Below are 26,264 nucleotides of genomic sequence, written 5' to 3' on the forward strand. Positions count from 1 at the left end.
AACTTGCCTCACTTAGCGTGTGCGGGCTAGGTTTCTATGCGTTATTAATATTATTCTAAGTACTTCCCTTTGACAACGGTATCATGTACCTCATGTACTTGAAATGGCCACGGTTGGCATTTAAAATGACGTTACGAATTTTCGATTCCCGTGTTTGATACAGACAAATGTAATGCTATCTCTTTTGGCTTAAGACGGCACGTAATAGTTAAACAAAGACAATAATATGTTTATGTTTTCGACGACGAAATGCATCATATACATATAACGTCTGATTTATATATGTCAACGTAACATGTCCTTTAGTTTCCATAGTCTAAGATTTATATATGTCAATATAACATGTCCTTTGGTTTCCTTATGTCTAAGAGTAAAACAGTCTTTGACATCCACGTCAAACACTACTCAAACTACCCAAAGAAATTTGCCATTATCAGAGTAATCCAAACCATCGATCTTCCCCAAGGAGCACACTTTATACGCCTTAAAACTGTTATATCTATAAACAGTCTTATTTTATTTTATTTTATTTATTAAGTACTACCACATCATATATATTACAACATTTCAACATTCAACATACGGAATTACATCTGATATATATGACAATTACGGTGTACATAGCATTTATAATAGAAGGGTTACTAAAACAACTTATAACAACTTAATTTAAATTAACGTTATCAATACCTACAGTCTTAATATTGTATACATTTATATAATAGTTATCTATAAATGGTTTTAGAAAAAAGAATTGTTCTCATAGACTTATTTCACTCAAGTCAAAATTTTAAAACATTCTTAATACCAAACTTAATTAAGTGTGTTATCTCTCTTAAGATTTACTCTTATAGTCCTTATTTTGTTCATCTGTAGAACAATTGATTATTTTTAGTAAAATTGTACTATACACATCCATTAAAGTCTATTAATACTCTAAAAACTAGTGTTCTTAAGTTTATTCTAGATATATTTAATTTATAAACATTCTGTAGTGTTTGTACTTATGACAAACATGTTATAGCGCGTCTTCAGATTTTATTTAAAAAATACTACAATTAGGGTTTGTACTCTATTGGACGTTGTAAGAGTTCATGCAAAATGGATAAAGTAAAGAATATTAAAAGATCTGGTGGAGGTGGTGAACCTTAGATATTATGTCACATCATTCGATACAATCAGCGTTGATTGGCAACGCTGATTGTTCAAAATCACGTCTGTTCATTTGGTCAAGTATTGATTATTTGGCAGTAATTGTTTCGGACGGATGTCGGACGGAGATCGAGAGTAGACCCCCAGGCTCTGATATGGATAGACGATACGGCGATCCGCAGCCTTTGCTCCCTTACTTACTGAATTGGGAGATAATTTCCGTATATTATAAAGGTATTTAAAAGCGAGACATATCTTCTAGCAAAAAAACTAAAACAATTGTGATATGGACAAAGGTGGCATACATCAATAAAGAAAATAAAAAATAAAATGTTAAACCAAGAAGGTTTCGCGACAATAATGAAGAATTAAGAAACTCAAAATGTAATAATCTATTACGTTTGCTGTGAAAGTAAACAGAATGTAAAATGTAAAAGTAATTATAAAATTAGATGACCTTAAATCGTTTATTTATTTTAATTAGATTCAACATTAATCACAGGGATAGGAATAGGTAGAGTTATTTTACCTAAACTTTGAGGAACATAGACAGAAAATGGAGACTGCCTTACGACAATATTTTTTAGGTCCCAGGACCTTTTCGGGATTAGGGAACATAAAAAATTGACGTAATGGAGGACAGATAGGTACACTATATTTATCTCAACTTTGCGACACACAGTGGGTCGGATTAGCGATATTGCGGACGTTGGATTTTTTTTTCACGATACCTCTCAAAAAAATGCCAATCGAGAGATCCTATTGTCCTAATTAAATATTGCCGTATCATTAATGTTATTTTTTGTTAAAAATAAATGGTTTAATTAATTATTGTCGAGTTGTCTGTACTTTTGCCTTAAAGCGAATCTGTCATAAAGCGAATCTGTCATAAAGCTAATCTGTCGTAAAGCGAATCTGTCCTAAGGCGAATAAGGGCACATTTTGCCATAAATATAATAGTTTAGTAGGAAAAAAATAAAATGTGTATTTTTTGTATGGGACCATACCTTTAGTGCTCCATCGTTACGAAGTCTTAGTCGATCCTGTCTTGGAATCACTACATTTAAAGATTTACATTTAAATTATTTAAAGTCGCAGGTCAATTCCCTTCTTAAACGGTTAAACATTACACGAAAAAGTCAGAAATATTATATCTAATTTCGCCGTGTTGCAATTTTGAAGTTTATATTTTGTAAGCAATTAAACTTGAAATCTATTAGTATTAAGAGAATTGCGTCTTATGTTTGTAACGCTTTAGTATTTTGGTTTTAAAACATAACTAAGAAAACTATCATAGACTATAAATTAACTAAAAACTGTCTACAAGACTAAATAAAAACTGTCTACATTCTACATACGGTCTTGTAGTTGTAGCATTCTAGAAGGGTTACTTGAGAAAAAAGATAAGAATCACTCTTAACACTACCTACAGATAGTTTCTCAAAGCACTCTTGTGATCCAGTAATAAAGTTGTGCCCACTGTTACTTTAAATTATCTAGAAACCTACTTCGAGATATCTTGAGTGAATTTGAGCTCTTAAAATAATCAATCGAATTAAATTGTATTAGATATCTTATAGTAACGCAATATAATAACGCCTTTAGGACGCTACTACGGCTGCCACGGTTCTGCAGTGCGTCTGCCTCGCGTCGACAGCGTCATGGCACTCTTACGGACGAAGTCGGCGTCTTTATTAAACAGAATACGTGGCAGCAGCAACGGCCTACGTGAAGACTATCGCGGATAAGAGTGAGAGCCCCATGATGCGGCATTTAATAACAACCATAAAATCCGTAATAGAATTTGGAAGTACTAATCTAAATATAAGCTATTTTTGTTACTAACACTTCATTGCTCCCTGTTGTCCGTAGTAAAGATTTATCATAATTACCGCTTGGCGGCAGAAATACGTAAGGTGGCAATACTTCCCTGAACGAACTCTTTCACAAAGAGGCTACTGCTTCTTCTATGCTACTTGTATTACTGCAATTCGTTTCGTGAAAGCTACCTTTCGTAATAAAGAACAGTAGCTACGTTCCTGTCCCTGTGATAATATTACTTATTGTTTTGTTGTACACTCTTGACAAAAGTTATGACCCTCGAATCACCTTGGTCATATAAAGATAGATGAAGAAAGGGCGGTAGGGAAAATGTGAGTTTCGCGCGGGTCTCGGAATTATTGATACCGTGAAGCCCATTCAGAAAGGAAAAACAATAACCTATTTAGTACAAGGTAGGCCATTTTCTCCACTACTTACTTGTGTTTTACGTAGTGATGGGCAGCCGGAAACTTTCCTAAATTGGAAACTTTCCAGTCTGAATGTTTCTTGAAATATTTCGGAAACATTCTCAAAACGCGAAATTTATGGAAATTTACATATTTACTTTGCATTTTTACTATCGCATATTCAAGAAACATTTAAGAAAAGTTATAGTTCTATATCATGGTTGTAAAACCAAAATACTTTTTTTGAAGAAATCGGAATAAATAAGTAAATTTCCGTAACTTCTCTTAAATGTCCATAAATTGCATGGAAAGTTTCCTGGAAATTTCATACTCATCAAAAGAATGAATGAAATAAATATTCGGAATCCACTTAGATTTTGCCACTTTTATACCGTATATGTATTAATAGTTAATATGTTGAAATTAGGGTATTAAATTTGGCACAGGAATCGTTTTCATGAACCTATTTAATTAAAAAATTTTAGAACGTTATTTGTTCTGATAATATATTATTTGAGAGATTTAGAAATAATATTAAAAATAATGGTGGAATAATTTCTTTGGGCAAACAAAATTGGGCCAGATGACCAACAAAATTTTGACCGTACCATCAACTTCTGCAGCAGTGGAACAATCGTTTTCAACATTTGGGAACATACACACCACTAAACGCAACAAATTAACAACAGACAGGGCTGGAAAATTAAGTTACGTTTCACACAATTGGCGACTTTTAAACGCTCCACATAAAACAGCGAAGATTTCAGATCGATGCTCAATTGACCACCTGAACGCTGACATTGATTTGCTAACAGAACCTTATGATAGAAATGAGGACACATTATCAGTAGCTTCCTGTTCAGATACGACATCATGGAGCAGTGATGAGTTGCATACAGATTAGTATTAAGTTTTATATTTTGATTCTTAAGTTTTTTAATCCCAGTATTTTTCATAATTAAGAACCAATCTGTGATTTTGTTATTTGTTCTTGAGGTACCTATTTTAATTATAATTGTTGATGTTTGATCACTGAATAATTTTACTATAATATATGTTGACTATTTTGTAAATTGTTATTGTTGATTATATTTTAAAACTTTATTGGTCTACAAAGTGCGACAAGCTTCTTACATACCTATTGTATAGCATTTTTTTTTTATTATTCAATTTTTCAATTTCAATTATTTAATACAAAGTTTTAAATCACCTTTGTTATGCATTATTTTGATCCCCACATTAAAATTATCTATAAAAATATAAAATATTGAAGATGTTCTGAAAAATTTCCAAAAAGTTTCTGAAATATTTCGTGGAAAGTTTCTATGAAATATAAGGAAATTTAAGAAATTTTGCAGTATTTTCACGAAAATGGATTTCTGTGGTATTAATAAGAATTAAAATGTGTCAATCAACTTAACTTCAAAATATTTCTTCATATGAAAAAAAACGTTTTTGCACCAAAGTATTCAACTTTTTATGTAAATTTCGCATTTGCGAAACATTCTCGCAATGTTTCCGAGAATATTTCCATTTTCGGAAATATTCTCGGAAATTTACCATCCCTAGTTTTACGGTACTTGTAACAGAACATTCATTAGGTGATAAACCACTTCACGGACGCACCTAATGTTATCGAAAATGTAAGAATTCACGACGCTCTACATAGATTTTCAAAACAGTGATAAAAGATAATATTATTTCTCACTATCAAAAAGATAAGTGTAATTCCACATAATTTTTCGATATCTCATTAAAACTCACAGATAGATATACAAATTAATTCTGTTTTAAGCTATGAAAGGCGTGTTATTTTAACAATGGTAAGTTCTTTTTCATTTATATTTTATTAAATTTACAATATAATATGTCGGAAAGTGATATTTTTAATCAAAAATGTTTAAAATAAATGGTGATATAGGTACGTAGGTAATACAACTGGTAGCAATTTATTTTTTCCCATTCGACATTACAAAACATTACGAAATCACGACTAGAATGAAAGCACGGGAAGACGGTTACGAAACGAATTACGATGTATAACAATTTGAAAATTTTTAGATACCTCTCATAGTCCTCGCGTGTCTCGTGTGCCCAATATGGGGGGCGGAGATCCGAGTGGTGGAGCCACCCCTACGAGTTGATCTGCAACCGCCGCAGGAAGCCCGATTCTTGGATCAGAGATTCGTATCAGAGAACTGGATGCAAATGCCCATTGACCACTTTGACCCACAAAACAATGCTACTTTTAATATGGTATGGACTTATATATATTTTACACTTGTGCCGTGTGCATCGTCTAGGGTTGTATCATCACTTCGTTTAATGGCGGTTGTAGACAACAACTAAAGACCAATTCGAGGAACTTTGTGTTTGAGTTTTTCGAATTTACATTGCAATTTGACTAGAGAAACATTCTGGATCGTTTTGTTGGACATGTTAACTACAACTAATAATAAGACTTGCAACATATATTTATTTATTTTTATGGAATATCATGATGAAGTTGAAGTTTTGACGACCATAATATTCATTCGTCTATTTTTTGTGAAAATACTACACTAGCTTATAATTATTGTAATTATTTTTTTATTTTATATATTATGTTATTATTACGGCAAAAAGTCGTTTAAATCCATTACAAAGATCTGCAACAAGCACATAGGTAAATTCCTAAGTTCTGCTGGCTTTATCCGTATCTCACTTGGTAAGAGCGGAACCCACGTTAAGGAATTTTTCTTTGTGTTTGTTCGATCTTTATATTAATAATAATAATAACAATACCAGGGAATACCGCCTTTCCTATTTAAAAAATCAAAATCAATATTCTAGGCCATGGAAGAGGCGTGACTCCAAAATAGATATCCAAAGTAATGGTGCTTTTACACCGAGTCGTCTTTCAAAGGCGACACTGTCGGCCCGCCACTTACACATAGTCATCTGCCACCTTCGGCAGACTACTTCGCCTTGCTGAAGGCGACGCACCCAGTCGCTTCAATCAAGTACCATCGTCAACTTGGTTTAGATGCATCGCTGCCATGTGTGTCCAACCCGCGTCTACGTGGAAAACCAGCAAGATAACCGCTCGGCCACAGAGGCAGTTTAATGTAATCTACTGAGATTATATTAAACTACTACTATTAAACTATAGTACGGAGTACTAAAAAACCGAACTCAAAAGTTCGTGGAATTACATCTATTTGCTAAGTTTTATTGAAATCGGTTACCGGAAAGTGCACGAAACCGGATTCATCCCCTAGTTTGTCACCCTTAGAGGTGGAATATTTTCTTCAAAATTAAATGGGACCATTACTGGGTTACCCTCTTTCCAACGTTGTCGCGTAACATATTTAAAAAAATATACAGTCGAATTGAGTACCTCCTCCGTTTTTTTGGAGCCGGTTAAAAATAATAATGATTAACTGTTAAGACAGCTTCCACCCATCTCGCTACAGCGTGCGGGATGGTGGACCACATTGTCAAAGTTGATTGTTAAGATTAGCACAGGATCGTGGTGGATGGCACAAACCACTGGAGGCCTATACCCAACAGTGAGTGAAGTCGGGCTGTAGATGATGATGATGAAGACAGCTTAATTAATACACGTATCTGTTTCTAAGCAATATCTTATTACTTGAGTATCACCATGCATAATATATCATATACTTCCTTATTCTACAGCGCTACATGGTTAACGAACTATACTTCGGCGAAGACGGTTCTCCCATCTTCATAATGGTCGGTGGAGAATGGGATATTTCACCAGCCTGGCTGTTAACGGGGAACATGTTTGAGATGGCTCGTGAAAACAATGGCTGTATGATCTACACAGAGCATCGATACTATGGACAATCGTTGCCTTACGAGTAAGTACTTACAGGAAATAGTAATTGGTGAATATTGGTGTCAATTGTATGTCAATAATGCCGGTTGTCTTATTCACAAAATAGTATTATTTATACAAAATTATTAAATTAACTATTACAGATATAAAAATATTAAACTGCAGTATTACAATATGTTAATAACTTTTCTAAAACATTTAACAGAGTCTTCTCAACTTCAAACTTGAAATTTCTCAACGTTGACCAAGCCTTGGCCGATCTTGCATACTTTATAAACACGTACAAGAGGTCATCGACACGTTTTGCCAATAGCAAAGTGATCTTGTACGGAGGCTCCTATGCTGGCAACATGGCTTTGTGGTTTAAGCAACGGTATCCACACTTAGCTGTTGGCGTTGTTGCATCCAGTGGACCAATTAAAGGACAGGTTAATTTTGAAGGTGACGTTATTTTCTTCGATTTTGTCCTTCATTAGTCAAAGTAAGAATAAAGAAACACTTGCCTTGTTATAAAATAACAAAACATGTGAAGTTTTAACATCGTCTGTAATGTAAAAAAAAGTTAATTTGCGAAGTTTCTGTTTAAAAATTTACTGCCAATCTTTTTACCCTGCAATCTGTGGATAACATTTATCCAAAAAGCATACAGTACCCTATGGCTCAGCTCACACTGGCGCAGAGTCGAAGCGTCGCGTCGCGTCCCGTTTTCCAACTACAACCCATAGCAACACGCGTCTTCGCGCGACGACTCTCGCATCACTACGCGCAAGTAACGCACGGCGACACGTGATGTCGCGCGAACCCGCTCGACTTTAATCAAGCGTCAACGCGCAATTCCTTACTTGCATAACACAAATTTGTACCTTAATAATGGGAAAATAGAGATGAATATGCTATGGGCGGAAAAATATGACGCGTCGCGACGCATCGACTCTGCGCCAGTGTGAGTTGAGCTTATATGTCCAAAATACTGTTGGCGCTGCCGCGCTACTGCAACGTAACAACAATGTTCGCAGAAGCACATACGAATAGTTTCCAATCCATAATAAGAAAGCGACAAGTCTCCTCGATGCAGCGGGTGCGCGCCAGCACCAACTTCTAATCGCGTTGTCGTACATTCTTAATTGTAGCCCCTATCGAAACCTAGTCTGTAGATTATTCATAGCGGAAAACGGCCGTAACTACGGATTTCGTGCTTCGAGAGTGGAGCGCCTGGTCCGAAATAAATGCTTATTATTATTTAACAAATATAATTCCAGATTATTTGAACGTAGTCCACCGAGCATTCTTGTCTGAAGGTGGCGAGGAATGTATAGCAGCGATAAAACTAGGTATAGATGATACATTAAGAGCTATGGAAACTGAGGGTGGGCGTCGCGAATTGGAATCAGCATACAGGTAAGTTATTGAAATTTAGGCGTCAATCAGTATAGTGTACTTACCTACTTAGTACCTATCTACTAAGTACAAGATAATTAATAGCTGGCAATTAAGTAACTGACGTCAGGTATAGACGTTCTTGCCCACCAGACTGATCCGTTTTTATAAGTCTCTCTCTGTGTGCAAAATATGTATTTGTGTTTCAAATATGTATTTCATTTATTTATTTATTATATGGACAACAAAACAGATTACAATCGAATTACTGTTTTGTTAAGTTCTGTACTAGATTGTAACTCTACTTACGTTGACACATCATTATAAAATAACAAGAAAGATCTACTGTTCACATTTGCTAATAATTTCCTTAATTCATGAATGTACCCATTTATTTACTAAATACAAAAATGAAATGGGTTTGGGGAATAACCACTTAAGTGTTAAGCGAGTTGCTACTCCTTTAAATATTCTGGATCTTGAGTCAAAAATGTCCAAACCGGAGTTTTTCATAGATATATCATTGTAAAGCTGACATACTAGGGTTCTCAACATTATATAGGCATCTTCTGGGCGAGCTCGTACCAACATAGACCTCATCTTTGCTCTAGGGCTAGGTAGTGGTCAAGAGTACGTCCATTTTTAATAAAAAAAAAAAAAAAAAAAAAAAACATTACCTGCCCAACTATATCCCCAATTTTAAGTTACATTGCAAATTGCAAAAAAATCTTAGTTTTGAACAAGGTGTTTACCCTTTCGCATTAAAAACTACAATAATCAAGCCCATGTATTATAAAAGATGATAGAAAAGACTTACAAAATTACAGTACTAAGTAGTTCCCAGTACTCTCAAAGATTGCTGAAAAAGTCATGTACGATAACCTATACGATTATTTTGAAAGTCAAAACAGGTTTTCAAACGAACTTAAAGGATTCCGAAAAGGAAAATCAATTGTAGCGATTTACGAGTCGTTGAGTATAGAGTAATTTTGGGTATATTCAGGAATTCTTCGCAATGTTTTTAGACATGACGAAGGCTTTTGATTTTGTTACCATAGAATACTTTTAAAAAACTGAAAACCTACGACGTTCGAGGTAACTCTCTGTCTGTGTTAAAGCCCTATCTTAGTAATAGAATACAATGACCAAAAATGAATAGAATCTGCAATAAAATAAATACCGAAAAAGTTATTGTATATATTATACATCCTGATCAAATTCGCTTATTTATGGTGTCTCTCGAGGAAGTATCTTGGGGCCACTCCTATTTTTAATTTATATTAATGACATGACAAAATCCACGCCTTATCCAATGGTACTATTCGCAGAAGATTGTACTTATACTGTACGAAGACAAATCCAAAATAGTTGACAGTCTTAAAGAGGTAGTAGAGTGGCATAATAACAACTTAAACATAAACCTCAGTAAGATCAATATTACGAGCTTTCAACTACTACTAAGTTTCTAGGCTTGTTTATAGTCAGTAACATGACATGGTAATCTCAAATTGAATTTACATGTAAGAAGATAAATCAGTTTGCATACGCGCTATTTATGTTAAGAAAGAAAGCAAGTCTTGAGGTAGTCCCAACAGCATGTAACGGTTTCATAACTTCAATATTGTGTTATGGAATAATTTTCTGGGGTAATGCATTAAATGTGAAGAGAGTGTTTTCCTAGCGCAAAAATAATATTTGAGCAATGTGTGGTTTAAAACGAACAGACAGCTGTAGGTATTTTTTTAAGAAACATAGATTACTAACGTTAACATCTCTTTATGTATTTAACATCGCAGTTTTCGTCAGACGTAATCCAAAATTCTTTAAGTATGTTAAGAGTGACCGTAGGATTAATAAACTTGACAGCGTAGGTGGCAGATTTTGGTGAAATTACAGACACGTTAGACACATGGGACTAGTCAACTTATGTCTCAGGATGACGGGCGCAGTGGCAGTGCCCCTCAGATCTTTGCGATTTAAAGCTCTGAGTGGCACACCACTGTTATATATATGGACAGAAGTGTGGCTTACCATCAGGCGCACGAATTGTTCGTCCCGTCACTTGATATTATTAAAAAAAAGATCTTATATGTAACAGAATTATTGTAATAAGTACCAAAATTTATAATAAACTACCATCTGACTTATGGAACATTGAGGATATAGTGACATTTAAAAGAAATTTATTTGAATACCCTGTTAATTAAACATTTTACTCTATTGATGAGTATTTGAGTCCTTTTAAGTAATTTGATATTTTTTATTATCATTTTAATCAAAATATTTTTAGTTTGTGCAATCATAATATTTATTTGTATATTGATGATGATGATCGCGATGCCGTAATGAATATAATTAGTGGTGTCAAACAAACTAATATTAACTAAGAACTTTATAAATTGTATGTAATTCTTATGTCCCTTATATTCATTTACTTATTTAGTCCGTATGCCTGAAGGCGCAGCATAGCGGGACACCATAAATTTATTTATCACCATGTATTTCAATATATCTGCTGTAACCTATGTTGACGAATAAATAAATATATTTATTTGAATTTAAATTTGAACATTATTATCAGGAATTATAAAAGGAAGTGTTATTCTTATACGTTCGCAGGTTAAATGTCTTGGTAGGTATTCAGGGATTATGCCTTATGGAGATATTTATTTTACTTAAAAGGTAAGAAGAGTCAATCTCGCCATAAAGAATCTTATGCAAGTATACGAGGTCCTGTCTTTTACGGCGAACAAGCAAAGAGGTCATTTTAAATTTGTCATACCTCTCATCATAGCCAACGAGGCTGCGACAGCATACTGAGAGTTCTTCCCTGAACGTTTTCGATACATACTATTCGAGTGGACTGAGTAGCAGGGTGACCAGATAACACAGGCATACTCTAGATAGCTACGGACAAGGCTGTAAATGGTCAGGTAATTTTGCGGCTGTCTGAAACCCTTGGTGCACCTTGTCATTATTAGTATTTCAGTTATAAGTAACTCAAATACTGCGTGGCCCTGAGTGGTTAATATCGATTATGAATAGGGTAATTAAAATAGTTTATCACCTGTTAATGGCGTTTGCCTGCAAATATAAACTGTGACATTTTTAAAAAACTGACTTTTTTAGGTTATGTGCTCCACTTGATTACGACAACCGGTTCGCACTGGGTTACTTCTCGGGCCTCATCAGCTGGACGTTCTCCACATCAGTGCAGCAATCGAGACCTGGAACGCTATTAAATATATGTAATAACTTTGCCACTAATATCTATGGTAAGTACGGCCCGCCATAAATAGAGATACACAAACAGTCAAAATTCTTTATGAAATATATTACCTTTTAGACTCAATTTATATTGCGGCGGACCGGAAGCGAAAGTCAATCATTCCGATGAATGCTAGAACATTCGCGAGAATTCCCGTGACTGCGTCTAGAGCATGTAGTAGATGTTCAGAAATGTCGTTGATGTTCAATTGTTTAGTCTAGATATTTTACACGACAAAGATGATGGACTTGGATATTGTTTTCATAGAAGAAAAATAAAATAAGAAAATGATAAAAGATATTTGGGTTTATGAATCGTGGAAATCTTTTTGGATAATATTCAAGATTTTGTAAAGATCTATCCATCTACGTTTATGCCTTTTCTCCGTGCATTATTCTTACATTTTTTATCGCTAAAGTTTCTTGTAAAATGTAAGCATTCAAACAATCTTATTTTTTGCGCCAAATACATCAACATTTTATAAATACATCTTTGTTTCTGTTACGGTATGTACACAACCTATTTCGAAGACGCTTAATGTCTCACTCTCACTGCGCCTGCCCTCGCACCACTTCCCGCGGATTTGACATACGTCGTCGACGGCTGCTGCGGAATTCTCACACATGAGCGGGAATTCTCCGGAAGATGTGTTTTGGCTCGTATCTAAAGCACGTTACACAATTGACCATAAAGTTCATTATGCCATGTACACGCGAGCACATCAAGCTACACATTGACGTATCTTGTTCCGTTGCACTGGAGGCGATTTTCGAACAAAAATGTGTAGTCTGATGTGCCGTCGCCCGTACAACATCGTTATACATAAAAATTCGTTTCCACTCCGTTCCGCTGTAATGTGAATTGAGCCTTGTGTTGTGAAAACTTGTGTACCTTGATGTGTGAATACGTGCGTGTGATGTATCACACTTCATATCCTAGTTTAAGTACCACATAGTCCCACAAGTACCACAAGTCCCCCTGTGGATACGGAATTAACAGAAGTAAAATTCGCCTCGCTGCGCAAGAAGGCGCGCGCATGCTCGATCGTTCCCGTGGGTTCTCGTAACTGCGCCTTGATGCTGTAGTAGGTGTTCAGTTGCTCAGTGTAGATCTTTAAAAGATATATAGATAATATATTTTGGTTCATGATTTGTCGAAAAGTTATTGTTTTTTCGAAAACTATAACGAATATAAACACCTATTTTATATTCAATGACTTTTCCCCTTGCATTATTCTTATAATTTTTGTCGGTAAAGTTTTAAGCTTTTATAATGCACCAATGATTATATCTTAGTACCAAATAGATTAACTCTTTATCTAAAATTCATGTTTTTTGCTGTCACGGTACGTGCACAACCTATTTCGAAGACGCTTGACATCGATGCGGATTTGCCAGCCACCGCCGACGACGGCAGCTATACGGAAGACGAGCCACCTGTTTTTTGACTCGTATCTAGTTTGCACGTTACGCAATTGAATATAAAGTTCATTATGCTTTATACAGACGGCAGCACATCAAACTACACATTGACGGATCTTGCTCCGTTACAGTGGAAGCGATATTCGAATAAAATGTATAGCTTGATGTGCTGTATAATATCGTTATAAAAATTCCTTTTTATATATGTAATAGACACACGCTTAGCCACAATTTCACCTGACGTTAAGCGACGATGTGACCGACGATGGTACGCGTTTGACTAAAAAATGGCTATTCACTCTTAATAGCCCCAAATTGTACTTTTCGGGAAACGCATATCGGTAGAGTATTCCATTTTTTTGCCGTACGCATCAGAAAGGAGGAAGCAAAGCACTTAGTGCGAATGGGTGGTATATCAGCGACATAAGGATGGAGTGTTCCGGACCTTCTAATCGACTGAAAGAGGAACGGTGGGGGTGGAGCTAAATTGAAGAGTTCCTGTACACACTCCCCGAAATGTATCCGATAGAAAACTGTCAAGCAGGCTACTTCGACTCAACAAGAAAGTTGTTGTTAATAACTCTTCTTAAATTCGCTTCCATTCCGTACCGCCGCAATGTAATTTGAGCCCTGGGTTCGCTCCTCAGCCCTTTTTTACTCTAGGACCTACTCTACGAACGCATTTTAAACAATCTTAACGTCTTGTTCACTTAGATACTGAGCTGTAGGTATCAACTTCGGGTGACATTTTTAATGCAATTTCTAAGCTAAAAGATGAAACGGGTGTCTGTATCCATTTTTGGCTTACAAGCTGGTTTCCCCTTGCTAAATTAATGGCTGCTGCCATTACCAGTCAACAAATCTGCCTCCTACATACACCACGCGAGTGTTCTTTCTGACTTCGTGTACTTTTTTTTTTCAGGTGAAACGCCAATGCAAAAAATCGGTGGTTACATTGCCGCGGTTAGAAATTTAGGACCCGCTTGCTGGATGATAAACTACGAGACGTATGTCAACAATTACATGGTTCCGCGTTCTAATAGTAGGTTTCCAAGTTATTTTTAATGTTTAACTAGGACACTTCACTGATCTGATCAAAAGAAATATCATAAGACGCATTTAAATAATATAAATAGTTAAGTTATTACAAAATAATGGTACCTTTGAAAGGTTCATTATAAAATCACTAAAATTAAGTGTTGCGTAATTTATATTAAATTGTTGGTAGGTCAATGTAAATTGTATATATTATTCATGTACTTTACACTTGGAAGGGTCAGCTATAAATTTTCGACACATACCACTTTTTCCAAACCTAGACCACTTTTGACAGAAACCATTACATTTTCAGGTCGTGCGTGGTACTACCAAACTTGCACAGAATACGGCTACTACCAAACAGCTCCTAATACCGGCACCGTCTTCGATCATTTGAATTGGCTCAATGTGGAATTCTACGTCGATATGTGCAAAAGAGCATTCGATGAAAGGTAAAAATGTACATAAACCAAACCTTGGAGTAGATACAAGTTTCCTAAAGGAAAACTAAATAGGTACAGACATTTAGACAGACTTTTTACGCGAACATTGTGCTACCTTCTCAAGAATTTTAGTGTGTTCGAGTTTCAAATATTCAATCTTTATTTCTACGAAATCGAGTAAGCAAATTTACACCTCAAATCGTCACATAGATTAAACTCTACTCATTCCTAAGACAGATTTCCCTGAGAAGAATCAGTAGGAAACTCTAGGGGTTGCTTTTGCACTTTATTAATAAACACTTGTGTACAGATAGACACATTTATCATTTACGATATGATTACAACATTTATTTCAAAATGACAGATCAAGATACCCTGCAAGAGCTAAAAGAGTCATTACCATGGATTTTTGTCATCCAAGAAAGCTGTATGATAGTGTAAAGTTTTTTAAATGGCAAATTTTGAATATCAACTGGACTTTTATTATAGAGCGTATAAATTGCCCCATTAATGAACTTGTGACTATTAAAACGACTGTATTCATCAATACAGTCGTTATGCTCTTTAGGTAATAATTTCTAACTAAACTAAACTATTTAAGAAATAAATAGTTGCATAATGTTTTACGATTACTCTTGTAATGCTCTTGCGTTTTACTATTCACTCAGGGATAATGTTATACCTAACACACCATTATTCGATGTCGATAACAGCACTTGATTAGATTTAAAAATAGGCACTTCTTTGTGTCCCTTCTCATTCTGTGGGTGTCGTAAAAGGCGACTAAGGAAAATTGTCAGAAGAAGACGGGCAGCAGCGTCTTCTACCCATCTTGGCCAGAACTGCGATCGCCAACCCGCCTGCCAAGCGTGGCGATTATGGCACAATCCCCCTATGGTACACACACCAAAGAATTGGCCCCTAGTCCCCGGCAGTCCTGCTCTTCCTAGTCACGGTAGCGGCTTTGGAAACAGGGCATTGGGTGCGAAGAATCCCCGGGGGAGACCCGCCTACCATCAACGACGACGACTGGACCTGGCAACCTACAACACGCGCACATTGAGGACCGACGCAAAGCTCACAGAATTGGAAGAAGCTATTAGTAAGTTACGCTGGGATATCATTGGGCTATCTGAAGTCCGAAGAGAGGGGGAGGACTCGATAATCCTTAATTCCGGCAACTTACTGTACTACCGGGAGGGCGACCAACAGTCCCTTGGCGGTGTTGGGTGTATTGTCTACAAGTCCCTTGTTACCAACGTGATTACCATCGGAAGTGTGTCGACCAGGGTGGCATACCTGATACTCAGATTATCAAAACGATATTTGTTGAATGTCATTCAGGTTTATGCTCCGACCTCGACACACCCAGATAACGAAGTGGACACTATGTATGAGGAGATCTCAAAAGCCATGCATAGCTACCAAACCCACTACACGGTTGTGATGGGGGACTTCAATGCAAAGTTGGGAAAGCGTTGTGGTGATGAGCTGAGAGTGGGGCAATTTGGAGTTGGACAATAGAACGCCAGAGGCCGGATGTTGGTTGATTTCATGGAAAAGGAGAACCTCTATATGATGAACACCTTTTTCAGGAAGTCTCCAACTCGAAAGTGGACCTGGATGAGTCCGGATGGTAAAGTAAAAAATGAGATTGACTTTATCATGTCACACTGTATCAATTCAATGTACGAGTCACATTGAATATCAATATCCGGCTGGAAAGAACTCGACTGATAGAGTCTACGCTCCGACCAATACCTGCACAACTCCAAAACCCCGAGCTTTCAGCTCGAGGTTCGAGCTTCGAGCTTTCAGCTCGAACTTCAAAACCGCTTCGAAGCCCTTGAAAACTGCATAGATGTGGACGATCTAAACAACATGGTGGTGTATACTGTCCGTACGGTTGGGACCAAGTTTTTCAAAACGCACCGTACCAGAATAAAGAAACTCTCCGACAAAACACTTCAACTCATGGAACATAGAAATGAAATGACGCTACAGAACTCAGAGGATGCAAGTCACTACAGGCGGCTAGATAGGCAGATATCGAAGTCTTCGACTAGCGACATACGCCAATTTAATACGGAGCGTATTAAAGAGGCCATTGAGCGGAACAAAGGCTCCAAGGTGTTCGTGAGAGATCTGTGTATTGGGCAAAGCCAACTGACGAAGCTAAAGACTGATGACGGTAGCATCATTTCATCTAAGCCTGAAATCCTGAGGGAGATAGAGAGTTTCTGTCGACAGCTATACTCCACGAAAGCACCTGTTGAAAGCGAGGTTAAAGACCCCAGAGCCAAGCTTACCCGACATTATACCGAAGATATCCCGGACGTCAACCTGTATGAGATTAGTGTGGCTCTCAAACAACTCAAGAACAACAAAGCGGCGGGCGATGATGGAATCACTACAGAACTTCTGAGAGCGGGCGGCAAGCCGATACTTAAAGTCCTCTAGCAGCTTTTCAATTCTGTTATCGTCGAAGGTCTAACGCCGAAGGCATGGGGCAGAGACGAGGTCGTTCTGTTCTTCAAAAAGAAAAGTGATAAAACACTCTTGAAGAACTATCAGCCAATCTCGCTTCTGAGCCATATCTATAAGTTGTTTTCGAGAGTTGTCACGAATCGTCTCCCTCGCAGGTTTGACGACTTCCAACCTCCCGAACAACCCGGATTCCGAAAGGGTTTTAGTACCATAGACCACATCCATAGGGTGCGGCAAGTTATACAGAAGACCGAGGAGTATAACCGGCCGCTTTGCTTAGCCTTTGTGGACTATGAGAAGGCCTTTGATTCGAACGAGACCTGAGCGGTGCTGCAGTCTCTCCAAAGGTGCCAAATAGACTATAGGTATACAGAGGTGTTAAGGTACTTATACAAAAACGCCACTATGTCAGTCCGATTACAGGATCAGAGCTCTAATCCTATCCAACTGCAACGAGGCGTGAGACAGGGAGATGTGATATCTCCGAAACTGTTCACTGCTGCGTTGGAGGATATTTTTAAGCTTCTGGACTGGAAAGAACTTGGTATCAACATCAATGGCGAGTACCTAACACACCTTCGATTTGCCGATGATATAGTTCTTATGGCTGAGACCTTGGGAGACCTGAACACAATGTTCGAAGATCTCAGTAGTGTTTTCCAAAGAGTGGGTCTTAAGACGAACATGGACAAGACGAAGATCATGTCGAATATCCATGTTGTACCCGCTCCAGTTAAAATTGGGAGCATTACAGCACTCGAAGTTGTTGACCATTACGTATACCTGGGGCAGACAGTCCAGTTAGGTAAGTCCAACTTTGAGAAGGAGATCTCTCGTCGAATCCAGCTTGGATGGGTAGCGTTCGGGAAACTACAAAAAATCTTTGCGTCCAAATTACCTCAATGTTTCAAGACGAAAGTCTTTGACCATTGTGTGTTGCCAGTGATCACTATGGATCAGAAACCCTCACTCACAGGTCCCTCACTATGGGCCTCATAAGAAGGCTCAAGGTCACTCAGCGGGCAATGGAGAGAGCGATGCTCGGTATTTCCCTACGTGATAGAATCAGAAATGAGGAAATCCGTAGAACTAAGGTAACCGACATAGCTCGTATGAAAATTAGTAGACACGACCCTGAAGCGCTTCTACAAGCGTCTAATTTTAAGGGGCCCTCATACTAATAATCTACTACTACTACTAATCACTACTAATAATCATAAGTATTCATTACAAGGAAATAAACGAAACGTTAATTGGTGTGCTGTTAACAAGTATCTATTCTTGAGTGGATCTCAATCTCTTTCATTTCAATCATCTTTTAATCCGAGACCAGCTAGTCGAGTTGTGTACGGTCGCTGACGAACTAATCCGAATTTACTAAGTAATAAATATCTCCGCGTCCACAGTAAAACACTATTAGGCTCAATTTGCTGTGGAACGGAAGCGTCAGGAAGGCTCGCGAATTCGCGAGAATGCTAGATAATTCTTGTGACTGCGCCTTCAGGCTGGAGTAGGTTATCAGTTGTGTAGTCTAGATCAGTGTTGTGTTAAGTACAGCCCACGGGCCAACTTCAGCCGACGAAGGTCTTTAATCCGGCCCCCCAACATCCCTTCTAAAGTAGGAGTCTGTAGGAGTGAATGAAAATGTTTGCATTACTTTCAAAAAACGAACACGGAAAATTTGTCATTTATGGACCATGCGACCTACCGATATTTGGGTTTTAAATTTATGGAAGAAATGAAAACTTTTGGCGAATATGAAACATTTAGTAAAGATTTATTTTTTTACGCCGCTTGTTCCATAGACGCTTAACTCCAACCAGACGCATAGCCAGAGATGGGCAGTGGGTTAAAACCCGGGCGCCGGATTTCAATTTTAAATCGTTGTTTTAAGCTTCCGGGTTATAAAATCTGGACGCTTGCCCATCTCTGCGCACAGCACCTAACTTCGGACTACTTTTAGTGTCGATTCTAGTTGCAAAAAACTGGATTTAGTCGATCCACCGCTCAAATCTTATAAGGGTGTTTTGCTGTCCACTGGAATAAGCTTATTCCAGCCGCACAATTTCTCAATCTCTACAATCACAACACCTAGCTCAGATCTGATTACACTAAAAATAGTCGTGATTTAGTCGGTTCTACTCGTAAAAAACTAAATTTAGTTGTTACGCCGTTTTGAAGTTATTAAGGTGTTTTACTTTCCATGCCGTTGGAATAAGCTTATTCCGGTGTGTTGTAAGTACTTTTTTTGTGTAGTAAGTACTGGTGATACATGGAAACGAAATACCAATAGAAACTTGGCTTTAATTAACTAGAAACGAGCACACGTACAATAGATAGATTTAAAAATATTTGTATGACAGATACACTTCAACGATCACAGACAACACATACTGATAATTTAGGAAGCACAAAGGAGATTATATGTCATTCTCCCCCTCTATGGTTTCTTCGCCGAGTATGTAGTCATTGAGGAATTCTCCTAGACCTCGTAGATCTCCGAAGAGCATCCGGAGGCCGAACGTCTTGCAGGAGAGTTCCATAGACATCTTCTTCGTGATTCGACACTTCATTAGGTTCATTAGAAGTACTTCCGTCTACCAATGTACCTTCTGACTGTTCATCAGCAACTGTACTATCAGAGAGTGAATCTTCTTCAGATATAGGAAGCGGCGCTAAGTGTCTGTTAGACACTGTGGATTCTTGGCCATTACGTCGACGTACATAGGAGTAGCTTGGATTACTGTGGAGCAGCTCAACTTCTTCGACGTAAGGGTCATTTTTCGACCGAACAAATTTCTTCAATAGAATGGGTCCCGGAACAAGCCAGGTTGGAAGCGATTCACCAACCGGTGTTCTTCGCGGGAAATTAAAAAGCTTTTCGTGTGGCGTTGCATTTATCGAAGTGCATAGAAGTGACCGCACGCAGTGGAGCGAAGGTTTCAGGACTTGTTCCCAGTTCTCTATGGGTAGGTTTTTGGATCTCAGAGACAGTTGTATAGTCCGCCAGAGAGTTCCGTTAAGTTTTTCTACTTGCCCGTTGCCCTGAGGATTGTAAGGTGTTGTACGAGACGTAGCGATATTGCAATTTTTGAGAAATGTTTGAATCTCTTCTGACATAAATGATGATCCTCTGTCGCTGTGTATATATAAAGGCTGACTATATTCATAAAAAATATCCCTTAGACACTTAATTACAGTTGCAGAAGATGTGTCTGGGCATGCATACGCGAATGGATATCGCGAGTATTCATCGATTATCGATGTCGATGTCGATGGCAAGGGCCCTTTAAAATCTATGTTTAGCCTCTCGAATGGCGATAAGGCTTTAATTAGAATCCCTTTTGCTTTAGCAAAGCGTGGTTTGGTTTCCGCACATACGCGACAAGAAGTATCTGTTTGATATCATTTATAGAGTAAGGGAGATTCTTCAACTTAATCCAATGATACATTCTAGTAATCCCAGGATGAGAAAGAACGTCGTGAAACTCGTATAATTTACTGTTACTCATAAACGCACAAACTCTAGATAGAGCGTCGGCAGCAGTATTCTGATTTCCTGGTCTATAAACAATATCGTACTTGTAACACGACAGTTCCAGCCTCCACCTTTCAATTTTATCGTTTTTAATTTTGCTCGCATGGTTCTGATTAAAAATAAAGCTTACGGATTTCTGATCAGTGATGAGGAGAAAATGTCTGTGAATGAGGTAATGACGCCATTTTCTAATGCTTTCGACGATTGCACATGCTTCTTTTTCTACGGCAGCGTGTTTACGTTCGCTGGCTGACAAAGTTCTTGAAAAGAATGCAACTGGGCGACCCTTTTGAGATAATGTTGCAGCTACAGCGAAGTCAGAAGCGTCAGTCTCTACCGTCAAGGTTTCTTTGTCGTCAATAGCAACCAATGCTGCCTTCTCGATTTCTGATTTCAGAAATTTAAAACTACGCTGGCCGTTTTCGTTTAAAGGGAACTGGCTGTTGTTGATTAACGGTTGAATTTTCGCAGAAAAATTGTGGACCCATTTGGCGTAATGAGCGAATAGCCCAAGGGTTCTCTTGAATTCAGTAGTGTTACGCGGTAACGGTAGTTTTATAAGCGGATCAAGGCGGTCCTTATCAGGCTCGATAACATTATTCTTGACCGTGTATCCTAGTAGGCTAATAGAATTTTTGCTGAAATTACACTTTTGTTCGTTTAATGTGAGCTTGTACTTTTTTGCAGCAGACATGAATTTCTTTAAATTCTCAGAATCAGAATCAGAATCAGAATTCGCATTTTTACCGCAAACGGTATACGTCATCGAGATAAGAGAAGGTCCCACGTAACTGTTCTTTTTCGATAATATGTTCAAGAGAACGTTGGAAGGTGGCGACTCCGTTAGTGACACCAAAGGGAATACGTTTGAATTGCCACAGCTTATCACAGGCTTCAAATGCTGTGTATTTTTTTCTCGATCTAGGATAGGGATCTGATGGTAAGCGCTCTTTAAATCGATCTGGTTAAAATGATTGTATTTAGCCAGTTTCGAGACTATCGACTCAATATTAGGTAATGGATATGCATCTAGATATGTAAACTGGACTTGATAGCAATAGGAGTAATATCTGCAGATAAGTTAGTGAAAATAGAAGCTGGTGGTACGGAAGCTTCCATCACGCAAATATGCAAGGGCTGTCTAGATCCTCCGAATTGGAATTCGAGCTTTGAATGGTTCCTTAGTATGTCGTGACCAATAATGACGTCCGCGCATAGGTTGTCAATAACGAGAAAAGGACGTTGCTTGTAAATGTGATTGTTTATTTCTAGCGTAGCGAAACATACACCGTTGACTGTTGATGTGTGGCTTAGAGACACCAGATTAATAGTATGCTTATACGGACGTTGCTGTAACTTCATCATCCGAGCTATGCTTCTGTCAATAAAGCTCACTGAACTTCCTGTGTCAATTAACGCGTCGATACGGGTGTTATTAATAGTAATTGCTATTGTGGCTTTTTCTAGGCTTGACGGAGATGCCGTAGAGTATAAAGTGTTGACTGTTTCGTGAGAACATGAACACGGTGAGAACTCGACTGGAGCGACGGGGCTTGGGATGGCGTTACTTGTAGAAGGATTGCCACGGGAACGACAGACAGAAGCAAAGTGACCCTTCTTAGTACACATTTGACAGTAGGCGTGAAAGGCGGGGCACTTTATTCTTTGATGTACTTTACCACCGCAGAAGAAACAATGCTTTATTGATAGATGTGGCGGTGGGACTGCAGCGTTTTGTTGAAGCGGTATGAAGGGTGCTGGTAATTCTTGTGGAATTGGCACTGGCAAAGCATTCATAGTATTTTGGACACTCATACTCATAGTTACAGAGTCCTTTTCAGCAGTTTCGAGAGTGACAGCCTGATTATAAGCTTCGTCCAAAGACATAATTTGTTTTTCTAATAATCGTTCCCGAATTTTAGGTGACGGAATACCAGCTATAAAGGCGGTTCGTATAGCTTGGTCTCTGTGTTCTTCAATTGAGACTGCCTGGAAGTTACACTGTTGTGCAAGGATATGCAAAGCTCGGCTGTAATCTGAAATACTTTCACTTTGCTTTGTTTCCGTGTTCCGAGGACGTGGCGGGATAAGATTTCATGTTGAGGTTTAACGTACGTTTTATTCAAAATATTAATGGTGTCCCTGTAGCTTTGACAGTCTTTGATTTGAATGAATATACTGGTTGTCAAGTAGTTCGATAATAATTTTAATTTTATGGAATCCGTTACGTCACCAGAATCAGGGGCATGTTCAGTTAGGAAGTTTGTAAATGTACGCAGCCAATGCATCCACTTATCTCCAGCAGCGGGATCCGTGGGTTCAACATCAAACCTTTCAGGGCGTAAATATCTTACTAGAGAATGTGATAAAGATTCTTTAGAGTCATTCTTCGAGTCGGTCATTATCACTAGTTAATTAAATTGATACATGGAAACGAAATACCAATAGAAACTTGGCTTTAATTAACTAGAAACGAGCACACGTACAATAGATAGATTTAAAAATATTTGTATGACAGATACACTTCAACGATCACAGACAACACATACTGATAATTTAGGAAGCACAAAGGAGATTATATGTCAACTGGCTAGTGAAAATTATTCTTAATGTATATATTTTTCGATTTTTAAAAGCTTCCTTTTTCTTTTGTATGACATCTGTGTGACTTTGTCTCTCTATTAAAAAATCTTCAAAAACAAACACATCTTTCTTGAATATATTTTTACAAATACCTCTCCAAAAGCTCCAATAGAACCCAAATCCAACACGTTATCAGCACGAAGAAGCTCTGGGCAGAGGAGAAGCAGTTATTTGTGTTTAAATATTTTTTCGATTGTGTTTGTCGGAATCGGAAAACAAGACGTTCTGTATAAAAATGTTACGTGAAGCCGGAGATTGCAATCTTTACAAGCAGCAATCTGCAGTTCCCTAATTTTGCCTGAGAAACAAGAGAACAAAACAACAATAAAACCGAGAGGGTAGGTAACCATCATAACGCAATATTAACAAAGAATTTAGTTGTAATTATATATTTATTAAAAAAATTATCTATACGTCAGGCTTTCACTTAAATACAAAACAATAAACTTAACTTAAAAACTTGAAACAAAACAAAAATAGTTTATATAGAGCGAGTAATACAGGAAAGCAAAATTATATTTTTTTTAGCACATATAATACAATGCGGAATCATCTTTTTTCGCTCTTTGTTTTTTCGAATACTGGTCATCGTAACAATTCCATTGTGAATTTCGCCTGCAATGAGCTTCGTAGTGACCAATCTGTATTCCAGGTGAGGGAGGAATAAATTCTATTATTGACAATAAATGAAATTCAGAGCGCAAAGGTTGGGCCCACTGATGCTTAGGCAAGCGATGTTTCATTCTAAAGTCTCAGGTCCATGATTTAACTTTATACGTTTACTTAACGGTTGCATTCGTTCACACTGATAGCTGTTTTACTGACTGCTATTTATTCCTTGTATTTCTTTTTTGATTGATTATCATTAGACAGAATTTTGTTTTGATCTTCATAACGAACATCAGGATTATCAGGGCCACTGAAGAAAAAGTCCAAATTTTTCTTTACAGAAAGATATAGAGCCTGTGTGGAAATTTTATGTGATAAAAGGTACTAATTTCACTAAGCAGTGGATCGTTAGGCGGCGGTAAATCAGATTTACTGGAAAAATACTTTTTATATTGCAGTAATGCATTTCTTGCTCATCGAGTGGCACAACAAACTTCCTCCCTCTTTTCATTGTCACCAAACAATAGTTAAACCAGAAACATAAATATTAAACGCAATGTTAGCAATAGCAAAACCTTTGAATCCTCAGATGAATTAAACTAAAACAATTTGTTTCACTTTGACAAATAACACACATTTGCGTTATGATGGTTACCTATCCTCTCGGTTTTATACATCAGCAACCTCGCCAGACTAGTTCGCCTCGAAGTAATTGTTAAACTCCTGCCCTTTATATTTTGGCAATAAAGCACTAAAAACTTTTGCCTTTTTAGCTTAGTCAGGCACTTTTTCGTAAAATTTTAAATCGGTTATATTTTTTTAACGAATGTAGATATGAAGCGTATACCTTTAATTCGTGAAGGTAGCAAATAGATAGCAATTATTGGTAATAATACATACTTCTGGAAAATCTGCTCCCTTCATCCTAAACAAAGAGGCGACCCGCCATCCTGACGTCAGGATGGCTGCTCAAAATTTTTTTTTAATTTCTCAGAATATATCATAGGTAGCAATTATTTAGAAAAGGTAGCAAATATGTAGCAATTCTTGAATATACACTCGGTACCAGACGCCACAGGCGACCCAGCCATCCTGACGGTCACAATTTCAAAACTCGACCATGGTTACGCTAAGCTCGCTATCGACCCGACTTTAGCTGCGGCTAATCTCGAGAAGACGCGAAGACAATTTTTTTGTGAATAGAACTGACTTTATCACAATTATACAATAATTGTATTCTAAATATCGCATTTCCAAGATATAGTAGGCTGAGGTCAGTTGCTGATAACATGGTGGTTAAATTTATTCACAGATTCAATGAATTATTCGTTTACGACGCTGTTGAAAGAGTAAATTTAGTTTTCGGCGGTTTAAGCCCAGAAGTCAACAAAACAATTAACATTCACGGAGAATTGGACCCCTGGTTTGCTCTGGGTGTACACCGCGATCTTCAAGAAGACTCACCTACTTACAGTGTACCAAGGTAAGGGAAGTTTTGAATGGGCGTTTTTCAGTGAACAGTTTTACAGTGTTTTCACATTTCCAGGTCCAATTTCCACAACATATTGTAAAGGCGCCTTCAAATTAGACGCTTATAGAAGCGCTGTTGTGGCCAATGTAGCGCAGCAGCGCCACTTCTTATTTTCATACAATATTTAGAAGCGCAGCTGCAGCTCCACAGTCGCGCCACTTTTGCAGACGAGATATAGTATGAAAATTAACAGCGCCACTGCAAGCGCTTCTACAAGCGTCTAATTTGAAGGCGACCTAAGTCTGTTCGACCCTTTTCTTAGGCCCATTATCTACCAAAACGGACCAGAAGCGAGCCGTTTCAATAATTCAAATACAAATATAATATTCCTAAATATAATATTCGCATCTAGTTGCCGGTTGCACAAGACAATGACTGAACCGAGGGATTTTTCTTGCAGGGCTTCCCACTGCTTCGACATGCAACCATGGTTGCCAACAGATACGATTCTGATGACGCGCGCGCAACAAGATGCGCGAAGATTGGTTGCCCAATGGTTGTCTGAGAATTAATTTGTTTTCTATTGTTTCTAGTGATATGTTTCTTCTGTATTTAAGGTTTTATAAATAAAAAAAGAAAGACTTATGTATTCCCGATAGTCTGGCGGGAGAACACGATTTTTTATATTAGTTGAAATTCCACAATCTGACAAATGGATAATCCACAGTAAGTTAATAAGAAACTC

General features: G+C 37.6%; 1 protein-coding gene across 1 annotated transcript; it reads left to right on the top strand.

The window, feature by feature from the left end:
• The first annotated feature begins 5,179 nt into the window (after window positions 1–5,179).
• On the top strand, window positions 5,180–26,143 carry LOC113231956 (putative serine protease K12H4.7). Its single transcript, XM_026466523.1, has 10 exons — window positions 5,180–5,203; window positions 5,442–5,636; window positions 7,062–7,246; window positions 7,430–7,665; window positions 8,484–8,622; window positions 11,731–11,876; window positions 14,213–14,332; window positions 14,642–14,780; window positions 25,361–25,531; window positions 25,980–26,143. The coding sequence occupies exons 1-10, from the start codon at window positions 5,201–5,203 to the stop codon at window positions 26,089–26,091; spliced, it is 1,446 nt and encodes a 481-aa protein (XP_026322308.1). The 5' UTR covers window positions 5,180–5,200; the 3' UTR covers window positions 26,092–26,143.
• Window positions 26,144–26,264: the final 121 nt, after the last annotated feature.

Source organism: Hyposmocoma kahamanoa, unplaced genomic scaffold (genome assembly GCF_003589595.1).
Source record: "Hyposmocoma kahamanoa isolate Upper Pololo Valley unplaced genomic scaffold, ASM358959v1 66, whole genome shotgun sequence".
NCBI classification, from domain to species: Eukaryota; Metazoa; Arthropoda; class Insecta; order Lepidoptera; family Cosmopterigidae; genus Hyposmocoma; species Hyposmocoma kahamanoa.

What these genes read in the sequence shown, in the direction of transcription:
- LOC113231956 (XM_026466523.1), top strand. An exon ending in AGGACAGGTTAATTTTGAAG is followed by an intron (nt 7,666 to 8,483) that starts GTGACGTTATTT and finishes ATATAATTCCAG; the next exon opens with ATTATTTGAACGTAGTCCAC. An exon ending in GAATTGGAATCAGCATACAG is followed by an intron (nt 8,623 to 11,730) that starts GTAAGTTATTGA and finishes TGACTTTTTTAG; the next exon opens with GTTATGTGCTCCACTTGATT.